This window comes from Bison bison, unplaced genomic scaffold (genome assembly GCF_000754665.1).
Source record: "Bison bison bison isolate TAMUID 2011002044 unplaced genomic scaffold, Bison_UMD1.0 scf7180017864141, whole genome shotgun sequence".
Lineage (NCBI taxonomy): Eukaryota > Metazoa > Chordata > Mammalia > Artiodactyla > Bovidae > Bison > Bison bison.
Window position 1 is genome coordinate 5875508 of NW_011494713.1, and position 22388 is coordinate 5897895.

Sequence of the window (22388 nt, forward strand, 5' to 3'; positions counted from 1 at the left end):
CTACCCAAACATATACAAGCTCCGGGAATTGGTGATGGACAGGGAAGCCTGGCATGCTCCAGTCCATGGGGTCGCAAAGAGTTGGACACGACTGTGCGGCTGAACTGAAGTGAAACATATACACACACCCTCTCTCTCTTCTCAGAGACCCCAGGCCAGAACTCAACACCCCAGCCCCTGTCCATGGATAACCCTGTCAGATTTTGGTACCGAGAATAATTCTAAAGGAACAGAATCTTAGAAGTTTTCTGGATGGGTCCTGGGGTTTCTGGAATTGGTTCTCTGATCTGATTTAAGGTACTAATGACTCAGCAGTTATAAGAGAGCGCTGGCAGTGCACGGGATGATGAGGCAAAAGAAATGCACAAAATACCACATCAAGTGCTTAAAAGAGGCAAAGTTCTGGGTGACTGTGTATTTGATATTTTTTTTTGTTTTTGTTTTTGTCAACCTGAGTATAACAGTATTAGCTGGTTGTTCCTAATTATACTGGACAAAGTGAATGTTTTTGTCAACCTGAGTATAACAGTATTAGCTGGTTGTTCCTAATTATACTGGACAAAGTGAATGTTTTTGTCAACCTGAGTATAACAGTATTAGCTGGTTGTTCCTAATTATACTGGACGAAGTGAGGAAAGACAAGGATGACTAAGGGATTCAAATTCCCAGCTCAAGGGTCCCATAAATGAACCAAAAGTTTCTACATCTACCCCAAAAGAGATCCTCATGTTCAGCAGCCTCAAAGCCAAACCGACTGAAAACTGAACCCAGGGTCTCACCCTGCAAGTGGCTGAACTGAATTCCCAATTTGCAAGCATCTGCTACTGAGATGAGGGGATTGATGGGGGAGGAATTCTGCCTCCAGATGACTTCCCATTGCAACATCAATGCTTTCCTGAATCTCCAACCAACCAGCCTACCTGCACACTTGTTTGCCAGTGCCCACAATGCATGAACCAATTCTTTAAAATCTGTGTATGTGTGTGTGTGTGAGAGAGAGAGACAGGGAGAGGGAGAGACAGAGAGAGGGAGAGATTGGTTCTGTTTCTCCAGAGCCCTGCCTAACACAAATTTTGGTGAGATTCATTCACAGCCCAACCAATGGGGCACTCTCTGGGCTCAAGATTACTAGGCTGTGCATTAACTTAACACAAAGGATTCATCCCCAAGTTGGGGTGGAACTCGCAGAACCCTTGACCATGTGCTTCTCATTACACCCCCTCCATTCCTACTGAACCTCAGGGCACAGGAAGTCTTGTCTCAAGTTTGGGTTGTGAACATTTCTACATCTGGGTTTGGGGGTAGGGGAGGGATGTGGCTCAGATGAGGTCAGTGGGCACTGCCCATGTGCCACCACTCACACACAGAAGGCATCGGCACCATGCTCAAGTCCACACGTGGATAAAATGCAGTCGGAGGGAGCCTATTCAAGAGAAATCCCTACAATGGATTCTTCATGAAAAGAGAACAAGCCCAGAGTCTAGATCTAAGGGTTCTATTTCCTAGAGGCTGGATGATCTGGGGCAAGACAGTCCATTTTCACATTTCAGTGTCCCTTCTGTGACGTCAGCCTTTGAAACTGACCAGGGTCTAAGTTCTTTGGAAGGGTGAAAACTGCCCCAGGTATTCTGGTGCTGGCTGTGTCTTCCTTCATTTCCTTGTTTGCAGACTGAGGTCGGTGAGATGCTGTCCTGCTGAATGACACAGGATGAAGGAGGCAACATGGGTGACACTGGCTCTGTGGCCAGTCAAGCAGCCCCTGAAAACAGTCCTCAGTTGGGCTCCATCTTGGGCTTCCCTGGTGGCTCAGACGGTAAAGAACCCACTTGCAATGCAGGAGACCCAGGATCAATCCCTGGGTTGGGAAGACCCCCTGAAGGAGGGCATGGCAACCCACTCCAATATTCTTGCCTGGAGAATCCCAAGGACAGAGGAGCCTGGCGAGCTACACTCCATGGGGTTGCAAAGAGTCAGACACGACTGAGCAACTAACACATGCTCACTCTTCAATCATCATAGTATTAGGTACAGTTATTATATAATCCTTGTGTGCAGCATCTCATTTAAGCATCATCCTCCCCATTTAGATCGGAAAATGGGACCAAAAGATGGTAAGTTATCTGCCCAGCATCACAAGCTAATGCCTAGTGGAGCTGGGATTTGTTTCAGGACAGGATGCTGATCCCAGAGCACTAGCATTCAATACAGCTTTATATTGATTTTCTTCTTGGTCACTGGGGAATCCTGGCTTCCACATTCTCCATGACTTTGCCGAGTGTCAGACTCCAGTTTCTACCCAGTCTGTTAAGGAACCAAACACCAACAGATACCGAGGAGATAGCCACAGCATATCCCATATTAAAATAATCTCAAAACATGAAGGTGAGTCAGACATTAGTGGGGACCTTCATGGCCTGAGGTCAGATGCAGATGATCAAAGCCCAATTCCACATTTCAGCAGCTCTGAGCTCCAGTTTACTCAGCTGCAGAGTAAAGCAAGTATAAAAATTCTTGCCCCAGCGCCTCCCAAAGTAATTATGAAGTTCCCACAAGATGGAAAGAGCCTACAAGCAGGCTAGGATTTCTCCTTCTTGCTAATTAACACCAGGATGCACCAGAAATTCCTTTCTGGCAGCTCAAGTTCATCTAAAGCAAAGGCTTTCAAGGTCTACAGGGCAAGAGCTGTTGAATGCAAGAGCCACTCTGGGAACCACAAGCAAGCACAGTTGGACTCACCCTGAAGGTTCTGAATGAAGAGACTGAAGTCCCTTCTTGGTGCTCAGACCCCAACACCCAAGCAGGTTCTAGATCATAAGGAAAACACGGGGATATCCTGGGGCGCTGAGTCGCAGAGTATCAGAGGGGGCCTGGACTCTAATAACACACTCCAGCTTCAAATAGAAGAGCTGAGACACAGAAAGGAGGAGCCGCAGCACTGCTGATAGGGCGGGCCCCGAGCCCAGAGCTCTGCAGCCCCACAGCAGGACCAGGGCCACCTGCCCCAGACTGAGACTCTTCCATCTTACAATTCTGATAAGTGAGAGTTGGAATTGGAAAACACGGCTGTAGTGTTTAATTCTGCTAAATTGAATGCTTAATTATATTGAAACTATATTAAAATTTTTGCTTAACTTTCTGTTTCTTCTTTTCATTTGGGTATGGTATGGTTACTAACAAGCTGTGCCCAGCTTCCCCTTTTCAGACACAGTGCCAGCTGTCTCCCCTCTACATGGAAGCAGCAATACTATGATTAGCGCTAGGTGCTGAGGCTGAATCCCACATTGCAGATGTGTGCCTGGGTGATAAAGGGCCCAGATGAGGGAGGGTCACCAGCAGTAATCATCCACGTCTTCTAGAAACACAATTCAAAGCCGATTCTAAGTAAGTGAATAGTGGTGATGATGGTTTAATCACTAAGTCGTGTCTGATTCTTTCTAACCCCAGGGACTGTAGCCCACCAGGTTCCTCTGTCCATGGGATTTCTCAGGCAAGAATACTGGAGTGGGTTGCCATTTCCTTCTCCAGGGAATCTTCCCCACCCAGGGATCAAAACTGGGTCTCCTGTATTGCAGGTGGTCTCCTGCATTGCAGGCAGATACTTTACCAACTCAGCCACCAGAGAATGTTCCATTGCAAAAAGGCAGTTCCTTCTAGCTGCCAGGAGAGGGCAGGTTTCTGAAACACTAGTAAATGCAGCAACCATTTCATGCAGCGCCTGAGGACAGAGATCCCAAGGGAGCTCCAGAGGACAGGGACCAGGAATTCATTGCTGGGGCCATCTAGAAGCCATCAGCTCTTGGGACAAGCTGACTCAGTGGTCACTGAGCAATCTGTTCTAAGTCTTGCACCAACTCACCCACCAGTGAAAAAAAAATCCTCCTGATCCATATGGATCACATCCCACTGAGAACCAGAGAATGAACCAGAGAGGTCAAACGGCTCCCTTGTTAATGGAGAAAAAAAAGATACATGGAGAGAGATAAAGAAATCAAAAAAGAATGAGAGAGAAAGACCAAGAAAGTAATACAGAGACCAGGAGAAAGCCAGAAGAAAGTCAAGAGAGAGAGAGAAATGGAGACAGAGATGGAGAAATGCAGACAATAGGGTTGGGAAATATAATGGAGGGAGAGAAGGAAGAAAGGGAAGATCCTTCTATGATACTCTTGTCCAGATCCAGCCAAGATCCACCTCAAGTCCACTAAACAGAATCAGTCTCCCTTTCTGTGTACTGAGCTACACTCCCAAGCAGAGACCACGGTGGTGTGATTACCCGAACTCATAGTCAAGGTAGCTACAGTAGGGCCGTGTTGCATTCATAATGGATAAGGTGATCGGGGCACATCCCCTGGAACGGTACTTAGTAGATTAGTTTCCAAGAACCTTGCCGCTGGAAATAAGAGCCAGCCTCAGCCCAGAATATATCGCCACCATCTACAGGGCGCCACTGGGGCACCAGAACAGGATATGATGATGGGGTGGAGGAAGGGAAGCCGGGGGTCGGGGCAGAACCACGCCCCCACAAGCCTCTCTTACACACGCCAGCGGAAATCACTCCCTGCCACAGAGGGGAACCACATTTTGCAATGGAAGGTTCCCCAGGATTCTGCGGCAGATAGAAACTGACGTCATCTGTGTATGTGCCTGGTTTATTTAGACTGCATCAAATTAAATCCAACTCTTCTACAGAAGTAAGGGCAGGAGGCAAAGCGTGTGGCCCACCCACCCTGCACTGTACACAGCTTTAAATAGATACCAACACGGCTGCAGCCCCGGAACAGAGCGAGAAACAGGAGCTGCCCGCCGCACCAAGATGTAATTAGGTTAACGCTGCAAAGTGACGAGAGCACAGCAACCCACTTGGCAGGAGGAGCTGGAAAAGCAGTCCTTTCCCCGACCTACAACCCCTCCAGAACCTGCGCTTACACAGTGAGACCGCGAGCAACACTTACCCTTTTTCCGGGCCTGGGCGATAACTTCCGCTGCGCTCTTGCTCATCACCTTGGTGATGTACAGGGGGCAGTTGGTCTGGTTGGCGATGGTGATGGAACGGTTCACAGCTTCAGCCTCGACCTGCAGAAGAGCATCCCAGTGTGAGAACTGTGTCCACTGTTCTGTCAGTTCCGAGCTCATCTCTACCCTCCACCCAAGGGGAGGGGCTACAGTGAATCAGAAACTAATGCGTGCTCAGGGTTCTACCCCCAGTGGCACGGAGGGCAAAGGCAGTGACTTGCCCAGCTGACCCTTGTGGATGGATCTAGGTGTGATAAGCAGCCACCTGGAGTCTGTAAAGGAATGCAGTTTCTCATGAGTCTCAGGCCCTTCCCCCATACCCAAAGGGTCAGTAGCTCTGGGGGTGGGACCCAGAAGGGTGGGTCTTACCAACTCTAGGTGATTTTTATGCTTGCTAATGTTTGAGAGCCACCATGCCTGGAAACTGATGGCTCCTAGCTTAGCGCATTCACCCCAAGCGTGTGGTCTCTCCAGTCAAGACATCCAATGTGGAATTTTTGTGCTGGGCTTCAGTCCCATGCTCACAAATGAAGCCAACCTCACCCAAGGAACAATGCGATCTCACAGTGCTCTGGGAACAGGGGCAGGCAGATCTGTGTAAACCAAAGGCCCCTCTGTATGGGCAAACCCATCATCACCAGCCATAGACTGGTACGCCCTTCCACATGAGATGGGAGGGCTGCTCTAACCAATAACCTGATTCTTTAAACCTGATGCTTCAGTGAACGATATTCCAAAGACCCCAAGGGATGGGGCTTCCCTGGTGGCTCCGATGATAAAGAATCCGCCTGCAATGTGGGAGACCTGGGTTTGATCCCCTGGACAAGGGATAGGCTACCCACTCCAATATTCTGGCCTGGAGAATTCCATGGACAGAAGAGCCTTGCAGGCTATACAGTCCATGGGATCACAAAGAGTCAGACATGACTTTCACTTTCACTTGTTCACTTTCAGTGAATGATATTCCAAAGACCCCAAGAGATTACTGCTAAACACCTGATCAGGAAAGACGAGTTCTTAGGTCACTGTATCATACAGAGGAATCAGCAGTGTGTGCTGAGCATGGGCAGCTGAAGGAACAAATGCAATGATGAGACAGAGGACCTCAGGAAGCTTCTTGCTCCCTCCCAAATTCTGGCAAAAGGCTGACTTCCACTAACTCTTCTAGGCGAGGGGCTGGGTCTTTCTTGAATTTTTTGCTTCCTCCAGGCAGTTCCCAGGGTAGCTCCTGGTACCCAGCAGGTGCTCAAAAATGTTCACTGAGCAAGTAAGTGACTTCATTTCAGGTTAATGGTTAAAGCTAGGCTGGTTCCATAAAGAGCTGCCACTTTTCATAAGACATGACCAGCTCCAGACTGAATCATCTTAGCTAACCAGTCTCTATGGGACTTCAGCCAAGAACTGAAGTTCTGTAAACTGCGCTAACGGGTGATCTAATTTAATATAAGAGGACACTATCCTTCATACTTGGTCTCTTGGGCCTCAACTATGTGAAGAGAGATGTCTAGAGACCCACAGGCAAACCAAACAGCCCTTGAAAAAGCTCATTAAACATCCAAGTGTTTTTAATTCCTGGCATAGCTGAATGATCACCCTCCCCTCTCCGTGGCTCCAGTTACAACAGAAGGGCCTCTGGCCCCGGCAGCATAAAGGAGGGACGTCTTGCGTCTCTGCAGTCACCTCAAAAAGTACACAGGGGATGTGCAAACAGGACTCCACTAGAATCTGAGTGCTTTCCAGGGGTGCAGGTGACTGCCTGAATTCACGGTCTCTACCCAAGACTCTTCTGAAAGCGAACAGAGGCGCTATTCATAACTGCCCGGGGCAACGGGTGTGGACCAGGACTGCCTGGGGTGAACCAGAACTCACAGTCAGGCTCATTAGGGAATAAATGGAGCAGAAGTGCCAGTTCCAGGGGGCCCCTACCCAAGAGGAGTGGTTTCTGTTAAGACTGGTTTGGTGGGAGAATCTGGGTTCCAAAGCCCTGTCTGGATTGGCTTATCTACTGTCAGGTGAGTTCTGACCCCTCCCCTTCTCCAGCTGGGCAGTACGGTCATGTCGTGGAGAGAAAAGGTCATGTAAACCCCACCTCTCCAAGTTTTACCCAGAACCATGGAAGGATTCATGCATACCCTTCTGCATGTACATATTGTGACCCCGTGGACTGTACCCACCAGGCTCCTCTGTCCATGGGATTCTTCAGGCAAGAATACTAGAGTGGGTTGCCATTTCCTTCTCCAGGGGATCTTCCAGACCCAGGGATAAAACCTGGCTCTCCTGCATTGCAGGCAGATTTTTTACCAACGAGCTACGAGGGAAGCCTGGTACATGTGTATGCCTCCGCTAGAAAACATAAATTGTCTCATGCACACTGAAATCTGGCTTCAGTATTATGACAACAGTGTTATGTTTAAAAATAAAACTTTGTCTTTGTCTCTTTATAGAGCTGTCAGGGATTTAAGTGGTTACCTGAGCCACGCTTTCTGCTTTTAAAGATCAGCTACCCCAAGTAATGACTGTACCCCGGTCATCCCATGCCAGTTAGGAGTTTTCCTACTCCATCAAAAATTCTGTCACCTTCACCTCCGGGACCCCACTCTCCACCCAGACAATAGGCTGTGTGTGTGTGTGTGTGTGTGCGCACGCACGCTTTGTTTTTACTTTTGGCCATACAGCGTGGCTTGTAGGATCTCAGTTCCCCAACCAGTGACTGAACCTGGGCCACAGCAGTTAAAGCCCAGAATTCTAACCACTAGGCCAACAGGGAACTCCCTCGACACCAGTCTTACTTCTCTTACTGGCTCAGAACCCCATCACATGTCGCCCCATCTACTTACTCTGCATCTCCCTCTTTCTCCATCCCCCACCCCCCAGCTCACCCAAAATTCCCTTCACAAAGGACCACTTTCTCATCCACCTCGACATCCCCTACAGGCTGAGCACTGCCTCCATCATAATATGCTCTTGGGTACCACTGATGGACAGGAGGTTTCTATTAATAGATTTCTGCATCCCTATTTGTCTCTCTTTAAATCTTCTCTGCTGAAAACTGGGGGAAATCCTACCAGCCATCTCACTCGGTGAGTTGGAAAGAGCAGCAGAAAGAAGAGTATGTTTTGTGTGGTTCAAGTCAAGTTAACCATCAGGACGCTGTCAATGGATCATGAAACCAGGAAGGAATTCTGTTATTAACTGTGTTTTTTGCACTGGCAGCATCTCCCTAACTTCATACTAAAGCTCAGTTCCCTCAATATACAGCCGTGTTTTATTCTCTTTATTGCTTATGTACAGTATGTGAAAAATACTTAGTGTTAGTCGCTCAGTTGTGTCCAACTCTTTATGACCCCATGGACTATATAGCCCGCCAGGCTCTTCTGTCCATAGAATTCTCCAGGCAAGAATACTGGAGAGAGTAGCCATTCCCTTCTCCAGGGGATCTTCCCGACCCAGGGATCGAAACTTTGTCTCCTGAACTGCAGGCCAACAATGGAACCTGGGTCTCCTTTACCATCTGAGTCACCTGGGAGGCCCTACCCAGAATATAACACGCTGTTGTTAACAGATCCCTACCAATGAATTGAAAAACCATCCCCGGGAGCCGAGGAGAAGGTGCCAGCTGGCACCTGGCGGCTCACACGGCTGTCCTAAGGATGCATCTGCTCAGGAGAAGCACCGCACACCGTGCCTGGCCTCGAGTCAGTGCCTCTGAACCAGCTCAGCAGCACGTGCCCCTGGAAAGCAGACAGTCCCAAAGCAGCCTCTCGTGGGACCACAGGACCCCCCCCCCAAGGAGCCAGGACCTCCCCATATTGGAGTGCTGCCGGGGCTGCCAGCTCCCAAAGGAGGATTCTAGGGGTCCCAACACAGCAGCGGCTGCAAAAGAAATGTCCCATGCCTCAAGGTGGAAAAACAGGTGACGTTTGTGGTCATAATGGTAACCAGGCCCCCTCTTCTCTGATAGCTTTGGCCTGTTCAGTAAACCCAGGGGGGACTCGCTTTCTGATCGGGGTGTGCCGGGACCTGGGGAGGCAGTGCAGATGGTGGGAAAGGTAAGACGAGAAGCAAGCCCCCAGGAAGGCTCTGAGATGGAAACCAGCAGGCAGCTCTCACTAGGAGCCCTGGGCCACAGGAGGAGAGACATTTACTCTCAGAAGACAATATCCTTTTCCCCTTCTCTCCTGGACGGTTGGAACTGGAGGGGAGGGGCTCCCAGCCAGGCTCCAGGATGAAGGTTAAGAGTAAACATTCTAATGAAGCCCAGCCCCAGGCGTCACCACCTGGTTACACAGGCCACTGGCTTCCTACGGAGCGCTCCCGGCTGTGTGTGTGTGTGTGTGTGTGTGTGTGTACACTGAGAGTAGTGGGCGGGGGGCAGGCAGGAACTGCACTTGCTAGCTCTCTGATGCTGAACTTCACACCCCTGTGATTTTTTTCACAAAAGACCCAGGTGACAAAGGCAATGCCTCCAGGCAGCACCACACACAGGCAAGCAGAATGGAACGGGTCCCCTGGACACAGCTGTCCTTTCAACTGAAGGAAATGTCCTGAGTCTCAGATGGTAACGAAGGTGCCCTGGTGTGCACATGTCTATGTATGTAAATGTGTGTAATTATGTGTGTCTGTGACTCTGTGTGTATCTGTGTATATGTGTGTGTATCTGTAATATGTGTGTCTCTGTGTCTGCGACTCTTGTTTCTGTGACTCTGTATGTGTATATGTCTGTGTATGTATATGGATATAACTGAGTGTCTGTGACTCTATGAGTCTCTGTGTATAAGTCTGTGTCTGTGATGCTCTGTGTATGTATGCGTGTGTGTGTGTGTGTATCTCTGTATGTGTGCACATATGTGGTAAGAATGGCAGAACAAGGAAATTAAGCCCTCAGTGCGTGCAAAACACTCCAAGTGATTTCCGCTTTTGCTTTTTTCTGCCTCTTTCCTACAGTCTTTCTCCTTTTTCAGCCTCATGTCTCCCCACAAAGCCTGGGGAAAAGCCTGATGAGACGAGGCACTTCTCCTCACCCCAGGCAGCCTGTTGATGGCACCTTCAATGCCACACGCTCAGAACCCATTTTCTTCTAGGGGGAGCAGAGACCCTGCACCCACGGGTCCTAACCCAAGTGACCCCTCCCCAGACTCAGTGCAGATGTCCTAGGCCTGAAATGCTGTGATTTGGGGGCCCTGGTCTCATCCATACCCCTCGGACCCAGCATCTTCCACCACCTGTTTCTGGGAGGAAAAATCGTAATTTTAAGTCATCATCCACATGGCAATTTTATCTGCCTCCTCTGCCCATCCCTTTTCCCAGGACAGAGTCTCTTCACTTCCATCAGACTCCCAGCATCATCTTTGCTCAGAGCCACCAGGAACTCCAAAACCTGACCTTGAGCCTTTCCTTAAAGAGCTAGCTCCTGAAAAGTATTGAGGCCACAGATTCTCATTTAGAAAAAGACTCTTCTGTCACGTAAGATGTAAGCCCTCCTTCTCACTCACAAGCTTCGCCATCCAAAGCAGTGACTCTCAACCACTGGGCCAGCAAGAACCCTGCTCTGAATTCTTCTCCCTCAACTGTGAAAGATTCGGTCTACCACGCTCTGCTGATTGTGCTATACCCCATATAGACTTACCATGGAAACACTTACAATCTCCCTTCTGCCTTCTAGATACTTACAAGAGCTTTTATGGCAAGATGTTGGAGGCCCTGGGTTATGAACCACAAAACCCCTATTGCTGGATGCTAATAAAAGCTGTTTGTGTTTGTCTACCTAAGGAAGGGCTTGGAGAATTAGAGACAGAAAGAGGAGTTGTTAGGTTAAACAAGCCACACTGCTTTACCCCACAGCACATTCTAATACTTCACTTTGCCTGTGTAGACACTTCTCAGTGGCGGACTGGGATGTCCCCAGGGACCAAAATCAGCATCCAAGGGAAAAAACCAACATTCTCAACAGGCAGGAAGTGGGCGCTTTGTGGCTCCGGCGGCGCCCACCCCAGAACACAGATTCATCCCCTCCATTCAGCAGGCACTCACCTCCTCAGGCCGGCTCAGCACATGTCCCTCAGGGCCCGTGATGCCCAGATCCAGGATCCTCTGCTGCTCCTGCAATGTTTAAAAGAAAACCAGGCTGTCAACCCAGTCAATCTGAAAGGAAATCAACTCTGAATATTCATTGGAAGGACCTGATATGAAGAGTCAACTTCATTAAAAAAGACGCTGATGCTGGGAAAGATTGAAGGCAGGAGGAGAAGAGGATGACAGATGATGAGATGGTTGGATGTCATCACCAACTCAATGGACAGCAAACTCTGAGAGATGGTGAAGGACAGGGAAGCCTGGCATGCTGCAGCCCATGGGGTCACAAACAGTTGGACACAAACTGGACAACAACAAGGCTGTCAGGGGGAACTGGATCCCACATGAGCCTGATTGCCAAGATCTGGGTAAAAATCACTCCGATGAGACATCAAAATGGAACTGCTGGGACTTTCCTGCCGGTTCAGAGGTTACAACTCCACACTTCCAATTCAGGGGGTACAGGTTTGATCCCTGATCAGGGAACTAAGATCCCCCATGCCATGCAGCATGACCAAAAATTAAACTAAAGTGGCACTTTCGACCCTCATCCCAAGACCCCACGAAGAGAGGGCTTGGTATCCCATCCCCGGTCCTGCCCGAGTTATGACAGGTCAGTTACAGCCTCGCCAACAGTACAGCTATCCCCTAGGATACTAAAAGCCAACGTATCCCCAGTCTTGGGCTACAGGGTGACATATCTATATGTGGGTGTCCACACCCGCCTCCCCGCAGGCAGCCACATCACAGCGCTGAGAGAAAGGACTTCTCTATGGAAAGGCTGTTCGTCCTAAGAACACATCAAGGGGCACGTGCATCTCCGACCTTCATGCTGTCGTAAGACTGTTCCCACAGTCCCCCCGGGTCACTCTGCTTGTCCCCCCTAGAGGTGAGCTACGGCAGCCACTCCACTCCTTCGAGCCTGCCTCTCACCCAGTGGGTCATGTGGCAGTGACAACGCGGAAGCACGCACCTCTGCGATGATGTCGCCGTTTTCCGCGTGGACCTGGGCAATCGCTCCAATATCCCGGATCACACTCAGGACTTCATAGATCTGAGAAAGGGAGGGCGTGGGATCAGAGACAGGGAACTCAGTGTTCCTGGTCATAAGTACCACCACCTCCCTGACAACCACCAGGACTAGCACCAGGACGCCTCGATGCTTCTATGAAGGCCAGCTTTTCTGACATGCCTGAGGGCAGTGTTTCTGGTCACATGTAGCAGAGAAGGACCTCTCAGTAATTAACAGATAATCAACAGAGGCAGGGTAACCTACAGGGCTTAGATGAGGAGAAGCTGGTGGGTGACACCAGCTCTGCACCAGGTTTGCTGAGAGGGGTCTGAGAACCCCTCTCAGTTATACTGCCCCAGGCAGGTGGCTGATTCCAGGGCCTGGGAACACCAGTCCTGGGGTGCCAGGGCACGGGCTTCATACCATCCCCTGAAGGGAGTGACATCAGGGACTTCATTCACCAACCATTTCCCGTGAGCATACACTGGAGGCGGCTGTGAAGACAGCAGCAGTCCACGCTGAGTTTATTTTTGTGTGTGGTGTCAGGGAGTGCTCCCATTGCATTCTTTTACATGTAGCTGTCCAGTTTTCCCAGCACCACTTATTGAATAGACTGTCTTTTCTCCATTGTATATTCTTGCCTCCTTTGCCATAGATTAGCTGATCATAAGTGCATGGGTTTATTTCTGGGCTTTCTATCTTGCTCCATTGATCTATATTTCTGTTTTTGTGCCAGTACCATACTGCCAGGTGTTAAACAGATAGCTAGTGGGAAGCTGCATTATAGCACAGGAAGTTCAGTTCAGTGCTCTATGATGACCTAGAGGGGTGGGATGGAGAGGTCCAAGAGAGAGGGGATATATGTGTTCATATAGCTGATTCATTTGGTTATATAGCAGAAACTAATGCAACATTATAAAGCAACTATATGCCAAAAAAAAAAAAGACAACAGCATTGGCCCAAATGTACCAAATGCCAGTAAGAAAAGCCGGCTTTTCTTACCTGGGAATCCGTGAGCTGGAAGCGATCTTTGAAAGCCATGTACACAAGGAAGGAATTCACCCCTAGAGGACAGACAAAATAGAGAGGTGGAGATATGACTCACAGATAAACCAAATAATCTGGATGGGAATAAGGAAGTTATAATATGTATATGTGTGTGGAGAGAAAAACTCAGAAAGAGGAAGAAAGGAAGAGATAAAGAGAGGCAGAGATAAAGGCAGAGACCAAAAGATAAAGCAAATAAAGGTGATAAAATACCAGCAACTGGCAAATCTGGTACTAGGCTGCATAAGGGTTCTTTTTAATATTTTTACGGTTTCTCTTAATTTAAAACTACATCAAAATTTTAAATTGCCAGTATTTGTACACCCATTTTCAAAGCAGCATTGTTCAAAAGAGCCAAAAGGTAAAAGCAAAATAAGTGTCCATGGATGAAGGGCTAAACAAAATGTCCATCCATACAATGGAATATTATTCAGCCTTAAAATGAAGGGAATTCTAACACAGGCTACAACGTGGATGAGCCTTGAGGACATTCTGCTAAGTGAAATAAGCCAGTCACAAAAGGACAAACGCTGTGGGATTCCACCTATATGCCAAGTTCACAAGGACAAGTAGAATGGGGGTTGGGGGAAGGGAAAGGTATGGTTTAACGGAGACAGAGTTCTAGTTTGGAAAGATGAAAGAAAGGTCTGGAGATGGATGGTGGTGATCCCTGCACAACAGTGGGAATGTCCTTAGTGTCACTGAGCTGTACATTTAAAATGACTAAGATGACAAATTTCACATTATGCTGTATTCTACCATAATTAAAAGTTAAACATTAGAAAGAAATTTGCTCCTAACTGTTGTGCCTTAACAAGAAAGTGAATTCAAAGATCTATAATAAATGTCTTTTCTCCGGTAAACTGACTGCCTTCTATGCTGATTTTTCAGAAATGTTTTAAGACAGACAAGGTCTGTGGGTGCAACAGCAGATGTCACAGCTCTCACCCTGGCATTTTAGATTTCTTGCTTCCAAAAGCACCAGACCAAACATCCCTGATCAACATCCATCACAAGGGTAAACAACTGTACTGACAACCTGCTAGCCCTGGAGCTTAATTCAAGCCACGGGAGGTGCTGGAAGCTGCCTGTGTTCAATGCCTTGGGACACTTCGGCCCTTCTCTCCTGCTAGGCAACAGTTGCTATGGGAACCCTCCAGGCTGATGTGGAGTAAATTCATTATTAGCATTTAATCCATTTGAGTCTCAGTATTTGCCAAAGTGAGAAAGGTCAAGGATTACCTAGTTTCTTTCATGTGGGAATGAATCTTAGGGTATCTAATCCAATATCCTCATGTGAGACTTTTTGTTAAATTGAGACTCATAAAATTTAAGTGATTTGGCCAAGGTCACACAGCCAGTTTATGGAAGAGCAGAGAAATAAGCCCCAGGCTACAGATTATCATTCTAAGCTTTTTCCACTGTATCTGTAGGTATCTACTATATCTATGCCTAGATTTTACTCTCAGCTCATGGTATTTCTTAGCCTAGAAGTTCAGAACCATAGAGCATAGACATTTCCTTGATGATTTGGATCCAAAGAGGTCAACATGTGACCCCATGTGATCTCCTGTCTATAGCCAAGGTCAAGAAGACCCCCAAAGATGATGTTGTCTGATAACATCACCCAAATCCCTAAGGTTCCTGTGGATAAGAGGGACCCAGAGGCACCCGGAGGTGGTTAAGATTCCCGCAATATCCCTGGAATATCCCAATATCCCTGGGATTCTTTCAGAACCCAGTCCTTAGAATCTGGCTCCCACTATGGAACAAAAAAAAGACACCTCATGTGGTTCCAGAGCCTCATCACCCTCAAATCTACCCTGGTTCTCCTGGGTTTGCAAACAGAGGCTGCCGAAGTCCTGTACTCAGGGTCCCGGGCTCTCCTCTAAGATTACCCAGAATCCACTCTTCTCCTTTAAGAGCAAATCCCTCTCACATCCACAGTGTGCTTACACCAATAAGCTGTGACCAGTTGTCTGACCATGGCCATGCCCAGCACAAGTTGCAGGCCACGCCCTCCCTCCTGGCACACAAGGCAGGTGCAGAAGGCCCCTAGGAGCACTATTCACACAGCTTTTCTTCAGAGCTGGGGCAGCTCAGGGTCTGAGAAGGAAACACCTCCAGGAAGTGTTGGGTGGGCACAACCTACCATGGTCCTTCACCAGGGCCTCCATCTCCTCCTGGACGCCCTTGTGCCATTCAGTGATGTCCACGTGCAGAGAGTAGTCACAGCAGGACTTGCTGTCAGCCCATTCCCGCCACTGGTCAAAGGCGGCCAGCAGGCTTGTCCCAGGCTCAGGAACCACGTGGTCAACTAGAAAGGAACAGAAGTGTCGTCGTCACCAATAGGAGCTTCCAGGTGTGCAAGCCAGAAGCTGTTTCCCCATTTCAACCCTGAACAAGGGCTCAAAATTAAGATGGAACTCTACCACCAGGTTTTAAGCATCCACTTAACCAGCAGACTACCCAAAAAGGAGAAAGCAGAAACTTGGCATGGCATGACTGCTCCAGTGAAACCATGCATGACCTGCCCAGATCTGATTTCCCGGCACAAAACCCCTGAAAGTAAAGACCTTGGGCACTTTTCACGGACAATGAGTCCTTTTGGACAATGGCAGTGTCAAATGGCAAGCCGGAGCCACCGAGTCCTTTTACATGTTGATAGCTATTTCGGTGACACCCTCCACTGGACGACAGGGAACTTGAAGATGCTGGACCAGAGCCATGCAGACGGGGCCTTTTAAAAGGTCCCCAGCAACTGCTTCTCCATCTTTCGGCTAAGATCAAATGTAAAGGTTCCCCAGCATATCCACTATCTCATCACCACTCGGATTTCTGCGGCATAATACCACTTTGTAATTCAAGGGCGATCGTTCATCCTAAGAGTTCAAAGCATTTTAAAACTGCAGTTATTGTTATATTATTATTGAAGTAGTCTGATAGGGAGTACAGAGGACTAGTCAGGCTTACGTGGCTTCGTTTCCTGGCTCGACTCCCCACCAGCAAGGTGAGCTACTTCATCTCCACTACACTAAGTTTCTGGATTGGTTTAAAATAGAGATATGGGCACTTCCCTGGTGGTCCAGTAGTTAAGACTTTGCCTTCCAATGAAGGGGGCACGGGTTTGATCCCTGGTTGGGGAGCTAAGATCTCATATGCCTCGGGGCCAAAAAAATGAAATATAAAACAGAAACAATATTGTAACAAATTCAATAAAGACTTTAAAAAGTGGTCCACATCAAGAAAAATATTTAAAAAAAAAAAACAGGGATATTACGTACCACACACATTGGTTATGAGGATTCAGAGACAGCATATCTATCAACATTATGTGATTTAGTCACTAAATCATGTCCAATTCTTTGCAACCCCATGAACTGTAACCCGCCAGGCCCTCTGTCCATGGGATTTCCCAGGCAAGAATGTTGGATTGTGTTGCCATTTCCTTCTCCAGGAGATCTTCTCCACTCAGGGATTGAACCTGGGTCTCCTGCATCACAGGCAGATTCTTTACCAACTGAGCCACTAGGGAAGTCCAACCTTAAGTTCCTCCCCAATTTAAATCCTCCAATGGTTTCCCTTTACTCTTCAGATAAAAAAAATTTTTTTATATTTATTTGTCTATTTATTTGGCTGTACCAGGTTTCAGTACAGCAGCAGGATCTTCACTGAAGCAGGCAGGATCTTTAGCTGCAGCATGCGAACTCTTAGTAGCAGCATGGGGGATCTAGTTCCCTAATCAGAAATCAAACCCAGGTCCCCTGCCCTGGGAGTGCAGAGTCTTATCCACTGGACCTCCCCGATGGCTCAGTGGTAAAGAATCCACCTGCAATGAGGAGTGTGGGTTTGATCCCTGGGTGGGGAAGATCCACTAGAGGAAGAAATGGCAACCCCCTCCAAGTATTCTTCCCTGGAAAATCCCATGGACAGAGTGGCCTGGTGGGCTACAGTCCATGGGGTTGCAGAGATTCTGACACAACTGAGCACACTCCAGGGAAGTCCCAGATAAAAATTAAAGTTCCCAACAAGATCCTCGCCTACCTCTAGAAATCACCCTGGACCATTTACCCCTTGCACTCTGCTCACCAGCTGCTCAGAGGCTGCCACTGAGTTGCTATAATATTATCAGCCTGCTCCCCTCTGCCACAGGGCCTTTGCATGGGCTGTGGTCTCTCTTAGGTCTTGAAGAGTTCTCGCCCAATTGCCATGATTATTATTACTCATCCTCTGCCCAGAGACACTCAAATACAAACCAAAGTGACATGTCCAAGGTTAATTCAAACTTATGCAACCAAGAGGACAAAACCCAGGACTCTTGATGTCTAAAGCAATGAATCATTCTTCTATATATTAGATTTTCTACAGCCAGGTAAGCAGCTCTCAGCTAAGAAAATGCCAGCGCAGGCAACACTAATGAGGTTGAGTTTCTGAAATGGATCAAATCTCACAGACACTGCTCAAGTGCAATCAATTGAGCTTGGCTTTATATGCCTGGAAAATATGAACATCAAAGCTGAATTTTCTTCTGACAAAATTTGCTTTTTATAAGTAGCAGCATATGTAATTAATAGGTAAATACATAGCTGGTATTGTAATACATATAACAAACATATAATGTTACCTAATGAAAGCAATGAGGATATATACTTTTTTTTGGCATATAACTGCCTTACAATGCTGTGTTATTTTTTTCTGCAGGAGGTACACTTCTAATACAAGTCTGTTCCATCTGCTAACATAGAAACTCTGACAAAGTGATTCCAAGTTTTCTTTCTAAATTGGTTCCCCATGCCCTCAGCAAAAAAAAAAAAAAAAAAAAAAAAGGACTAAAATTTGACTTAGTAGCATAGTTTTGGCAGAATCTTCCCTAGTCACACCCTTTGCTTCATCACTTGCCCTCCTCCAAAGCCTCCAGTAGCTGCTCATCATCTGTAGAGCAAAACTCTTAACTCCTCTTTTTGGTTCTGAAATCAGCCCCAACTTATCTCTCCAACGTAATCTCTGCTATCTACCCACTGCTCACCACCTTCAGGCCACCCTGGCCGGCCATGTTTCATTCTTTGACCTGCAAACTCCCCCACCCCCAGATCTTTGCAGGGGCAGTGCCCTCTCTTTGGAAATCCATTCACCTTGCTCTTTCCTTGGGCTTCTCGGCTTTTTTTCCCCTTCTGATCGTGTTAAATGTCAGCACCCCAGGATCACATTCCCATTTGCAGCAGTTTCTGCATCTGGTTTCCCTTCTTTATGGCATGCATAGAGGACTGGAGGGCTACAGTCCATGGGGTCACAAAGAGTCAGACACGACTGAGCACACTTTACTCTCTGACTCTAGCCCCCACTCCACCCCACCCCACCCTCCTCCATGGGATGTAAAGTCTCCCAGAGCAGGGTGTGGATGCACTGATACAGGAAGTATGTATTTTCAACAAATGAATGAATGCTCCCTTCCAGCTCATACATCACCCTGCAAGATAGGTCAAGCTCAGAAGGGCATGCCCTCCTGGGAACACAACCAGATTTTCCTGTTCAACCCCAAGCATATGTCAGATCATCAGCTGCTAGGCTCCTCAAACTTCAGAGAAAATTATCTTGAGAGATAATTAAAACCCAGTTTCCTGGACATCACTCCCAGACTTTCAGAGTCTGTAGGCCTGGGTGGGGACCTGAGAATCTGCACTTTTAATAAGCTCCCTGGGAGCTGAGGAGTCTTCCTGGGACCACCCTGAGTATCACTTGCTGTTATTGTTGTTTAGTCGCTCAGTCGTGTCCGACTCTTTGTGACCCCATGGAAGGTAGCCCACCAGGCTCCTCTGTTCATGGGATTTCCCAGGCAAGAATACTGGAATGGGTTGCCATTTCCTTCTCCAGGGGGTCTTTCTGATCCAGGGGTCGAACCCTGTCTCCTTCACTGGCAGGAGGATTCTCTACCACAGAGCCACCAGGGAAGCTGAGTGCAAACCTTTTCCCACTGACTCCCCTCGCCAAGGTCATTCACTTGTGCCTTTTACCATCAGGGTCCTATTTTCTACACAACAGCTTTATCACGTACCAAAAATATCCGGTTCCCTCCCTATCCAAAAACAGCTCTTAGAGTTATGAACCCTTGAAAACTCAGGACACAGGCAAAGCTGAGGACTTTGGGGAATAAACACATTTCCTGCCAGAATGAACGACACTCAAAATCGTGTCCACGAAATGACTCCACATGTTTTCCCACAGTTCTCTTTCCACAGAAGCTCTCCTGGGAAGAGCTGCTCCAGAGAACAGGGCAGAGTGTCACAGTCATTTCCGGAGGGAGCAGAGATGCCCCTCCGAGGAGGACAGAGCCTGGAAACGACTTGCACGGAACCTACAGGCCTTTTCCCTGGTGACTATCCTAAGCCATTTGTCCCTGGGAGGGCCTGGCTTCTGTCTTAGAGGGACATCTCATCAACCCAGTCTGGCAGCAGGCAGGGAAAAGAAGATGGCCTTTGGGGTCGGTGAGCCCCAAGTTCTGATGCTGACTCCCACAGCATCACCCTTCTGCTCTGTATATTCCTTGGAATCACCATCTCTTCACATATGAAACATGGCCATCAAGCATCCATGCATGCAGGGCTTCAAGTTCAAGAAAGCATGTGAAAGCTTCCCTAGTGGCTCAGTGGCAAAGAATCCGCCTGCCAACGTAAGAGACCCAGGTTCGATCTCTGGTCTCGGAAGATCCCCGTACTGCGGAGCAACTACGCCCAGTTCACCACAACTATTGAGCCTGGGCTCCAGAACCCCAGAGCTGCAACACTGAAGCCCATGTGCCCCAGAGTGTGTGCTCCACAACAAGAAAAGCCACCACAATCAGAAGCCCACACACAGTTACTAGAGAGTATCCCCTGCTCGCTGCAACTAGAGAAAAGCCCATGCAGCAACGAAGACCCAGCACAGCTAAAAATAAGTAAATAAAATTAATTTTTACAAAAAGAAAGCACGTGAAAGCACCTGGCAAAATGTCTGGCATGCACTGAGTTTTCATACCCTCAGGAGGAGCATCAGAAACACCACTGTGGTTTCAGTGCGAGGCCTGTGAATCTGGTTTATGAGGGAGCCAAAACATGCCCCAAGACTGTGGCCTGAATTGAGGTGTTCCAACCAGTGTCTGGAAGTGCTTGCATCTAGAGGACACCAGCAATTTCCCAAGGACTTTTATTATTTCTCTTAAAACTGTCAAAGGACGTTACATTTTTTTTAACAGCTTTATTGCAATATAATCCACATACCAGCCAATTTGCACATTTAAACTGTTCAGTTCAATGGTTTTTAGTCTCGTCACAGAATTCTACAACCATAACCACAATCTAATTGTAGAACATCATCCAAAAAAAGAAACCCCATACTCTTCAGCAGCCCCTCCCCAGCACCCCCATCTCTGCAACTCCCAGCCCTAAGAGACCATTAATTTGCTTTCTGTCTCTATGGATTTGCCTATTCTGGATATTTCATATAAAAAAAGAATCATACAGCATATGGTCTTTTGTGTCTGGTTTCTTGCAATTAGCATGGTGTTTTTTTCATGGTTCATCCATTATAGCGTGTATCAGCACTTCATTGCTTTTTACTGCCTTGAGTGGTTTTGGTATCCTATTGTTATATGTTCTGGATATCAGCAAAGTGTTAACGCCATATAAATATATTGCTGCTCCTGGAAAATTCAAATCTAGGGCCTTTTTGGAGTTTGCAGTATTTAAAAGACCCTATCTAAAGTCCATGGGGCTGCAAAGAGTTGGACAGGACTTAGCAACTAAACAACAATGATATTTGTGGCAGACTAGATGGCCCAGCAGGTAAAGAATCCACCTGCAGTGCAGGAGACACAGGAGATACAGGTTCAATCCCTGGGTCAGGAAGATCCCCTGGAGGAAATGGCAACCCACTCCAGTATTCTTGTCTGGAGAATCCCATTGACAGAGGAGCCTGGCGGGCTACAGTCCATGGGGTCACAAAGAGTCGGACACAACTGAGTGACTAAGCACACCATCGTGGTAATTAAAGATTCACATGTAGTTGTAAGAAATGATACAGAGAGAGCCTCAGACCCTCCACCCAGTCTGATATCCCCTCCACAAGGGTAATATCTTGCTAAAGTGCATACAACATCACATTTGGGAAGTCAGCCCTGACATAATCTAAGACCCCAGATTTTTAAAAGGCCAGCGGTTTGTGTTTCTAATCAGTTCTTCATATTTAGAACATAGAGAGATGCCAAAAAAAGTCACCCCCGCAGTCCTTGTCCTGGAATTGAGGGGGCTGAATAGGAACCATATTCCAAGCCTGCTGGGAAGATAAGCAGATGGAACAGGAGGAAGATGGGTGTGGGGATTCAGTCCTGCCAGGTCCCACCAAAGGCTCTCCCCCTGCCTCTCTGGAGCCTCAAACACAGACCCCTGTAGCGACAGGTCTAGAATCTCCTGTAGTCAGTACACACACCGTCCATGCTCCCTGGGGCCTTTACCCTATCAGAATTGCCCCTCTCCAGCCCCCCATTCCAGAATCAGCACTGGGCCTCCTTCTCCAGGCCCTGAGCTTAGCTGTGTGCGTGTTGGCCTCTCCCGTTTCCATCTGAGATAAATTAATGGACCTGAATTAAAAGCAAACCACCAGGGAGATGACAGCACAACCACCACTGGCTTATCTCTGGAGTTGCCGGGCCGGCATCTCCCCAGCCAAAGGCCGGGTGACCTATTCAGCAGAGTGTGGCTTTTGTTGCTGGAGAGATAAGAGCCTTTGGGGAGTCCAGGCTGCCAGTTAGGATAACATGGTTTTTGTCTTCAAAAGAGGCAGAAAGGGAAGAGAAAGCACCTGGGCCGGGGAATTAGGAGATGCTGGAGAGGAGAGGTGAGATCAGATGACTGAGTTCCTGGCCTGTTCTGCCATCTCTTCATCACGTGACTATGGGTGAGACGGTCAACCTCTGGGGACTTGACATTCCTCATCTGTAAAATGGGATTGATACTAGTACCTAACCCACAGGTTTCTAGTGAGGTGAAAATGAGTCAATACAGAAACTGTTCTGAAGAGTGCCCGCTACACAAGCATGCTCAAAAAGACCAGCAGGGAAGACAGAGTTATTAATACAATACTTCATAAGGAAAACTCCCTCGTAAATCCCTTTGTGAAATATTAAAATGCCTCTAAACCACATGCTTCCAGGGCTAACTACTCACCTTGTGCAAATATACTGCTTCTCCTGCCATGCAAGGAAGCATTTTCCTA

The 22388-nt window shown here is 47.8% G+C and overlaps 1 protein-coding gene across 2 annotated transcripts in view; it reads right to left on the bottom strand.

Moving 5' to 3' along the window:
• Positions 1–22388, bottom strand: part of DPYSL2 (dihydropyrimidinase-like 2) — a 78005-nt gene that overhangs the window by 19078 nt on the left and 36539 nt on the right. For both annotated transcript variants that reach the window (XM_010840155.1, XM_010840156.1), the window contains exons 4-8: positions 15295–15459; positions 13098–13159; positions 12056–12136; positions 11041–11109; positions 4950–5070 (exon numbers count right to left, since the gene is read on the bottom strand). In XM_010840155.1, coding sequence (XP_010838457.1) covers positions 4950–5070; positions 11041–11109; positions 12056–12136; positions 13098–13159; positions 15295–15459 — 498 coding nt within the window. The remainder of the gene's footprint in view (positions 1–4949; positions 5071–11040; positions 11110–12055; positions 12137–13097; positions 13160–15294; positions 15460–22388) is intronic.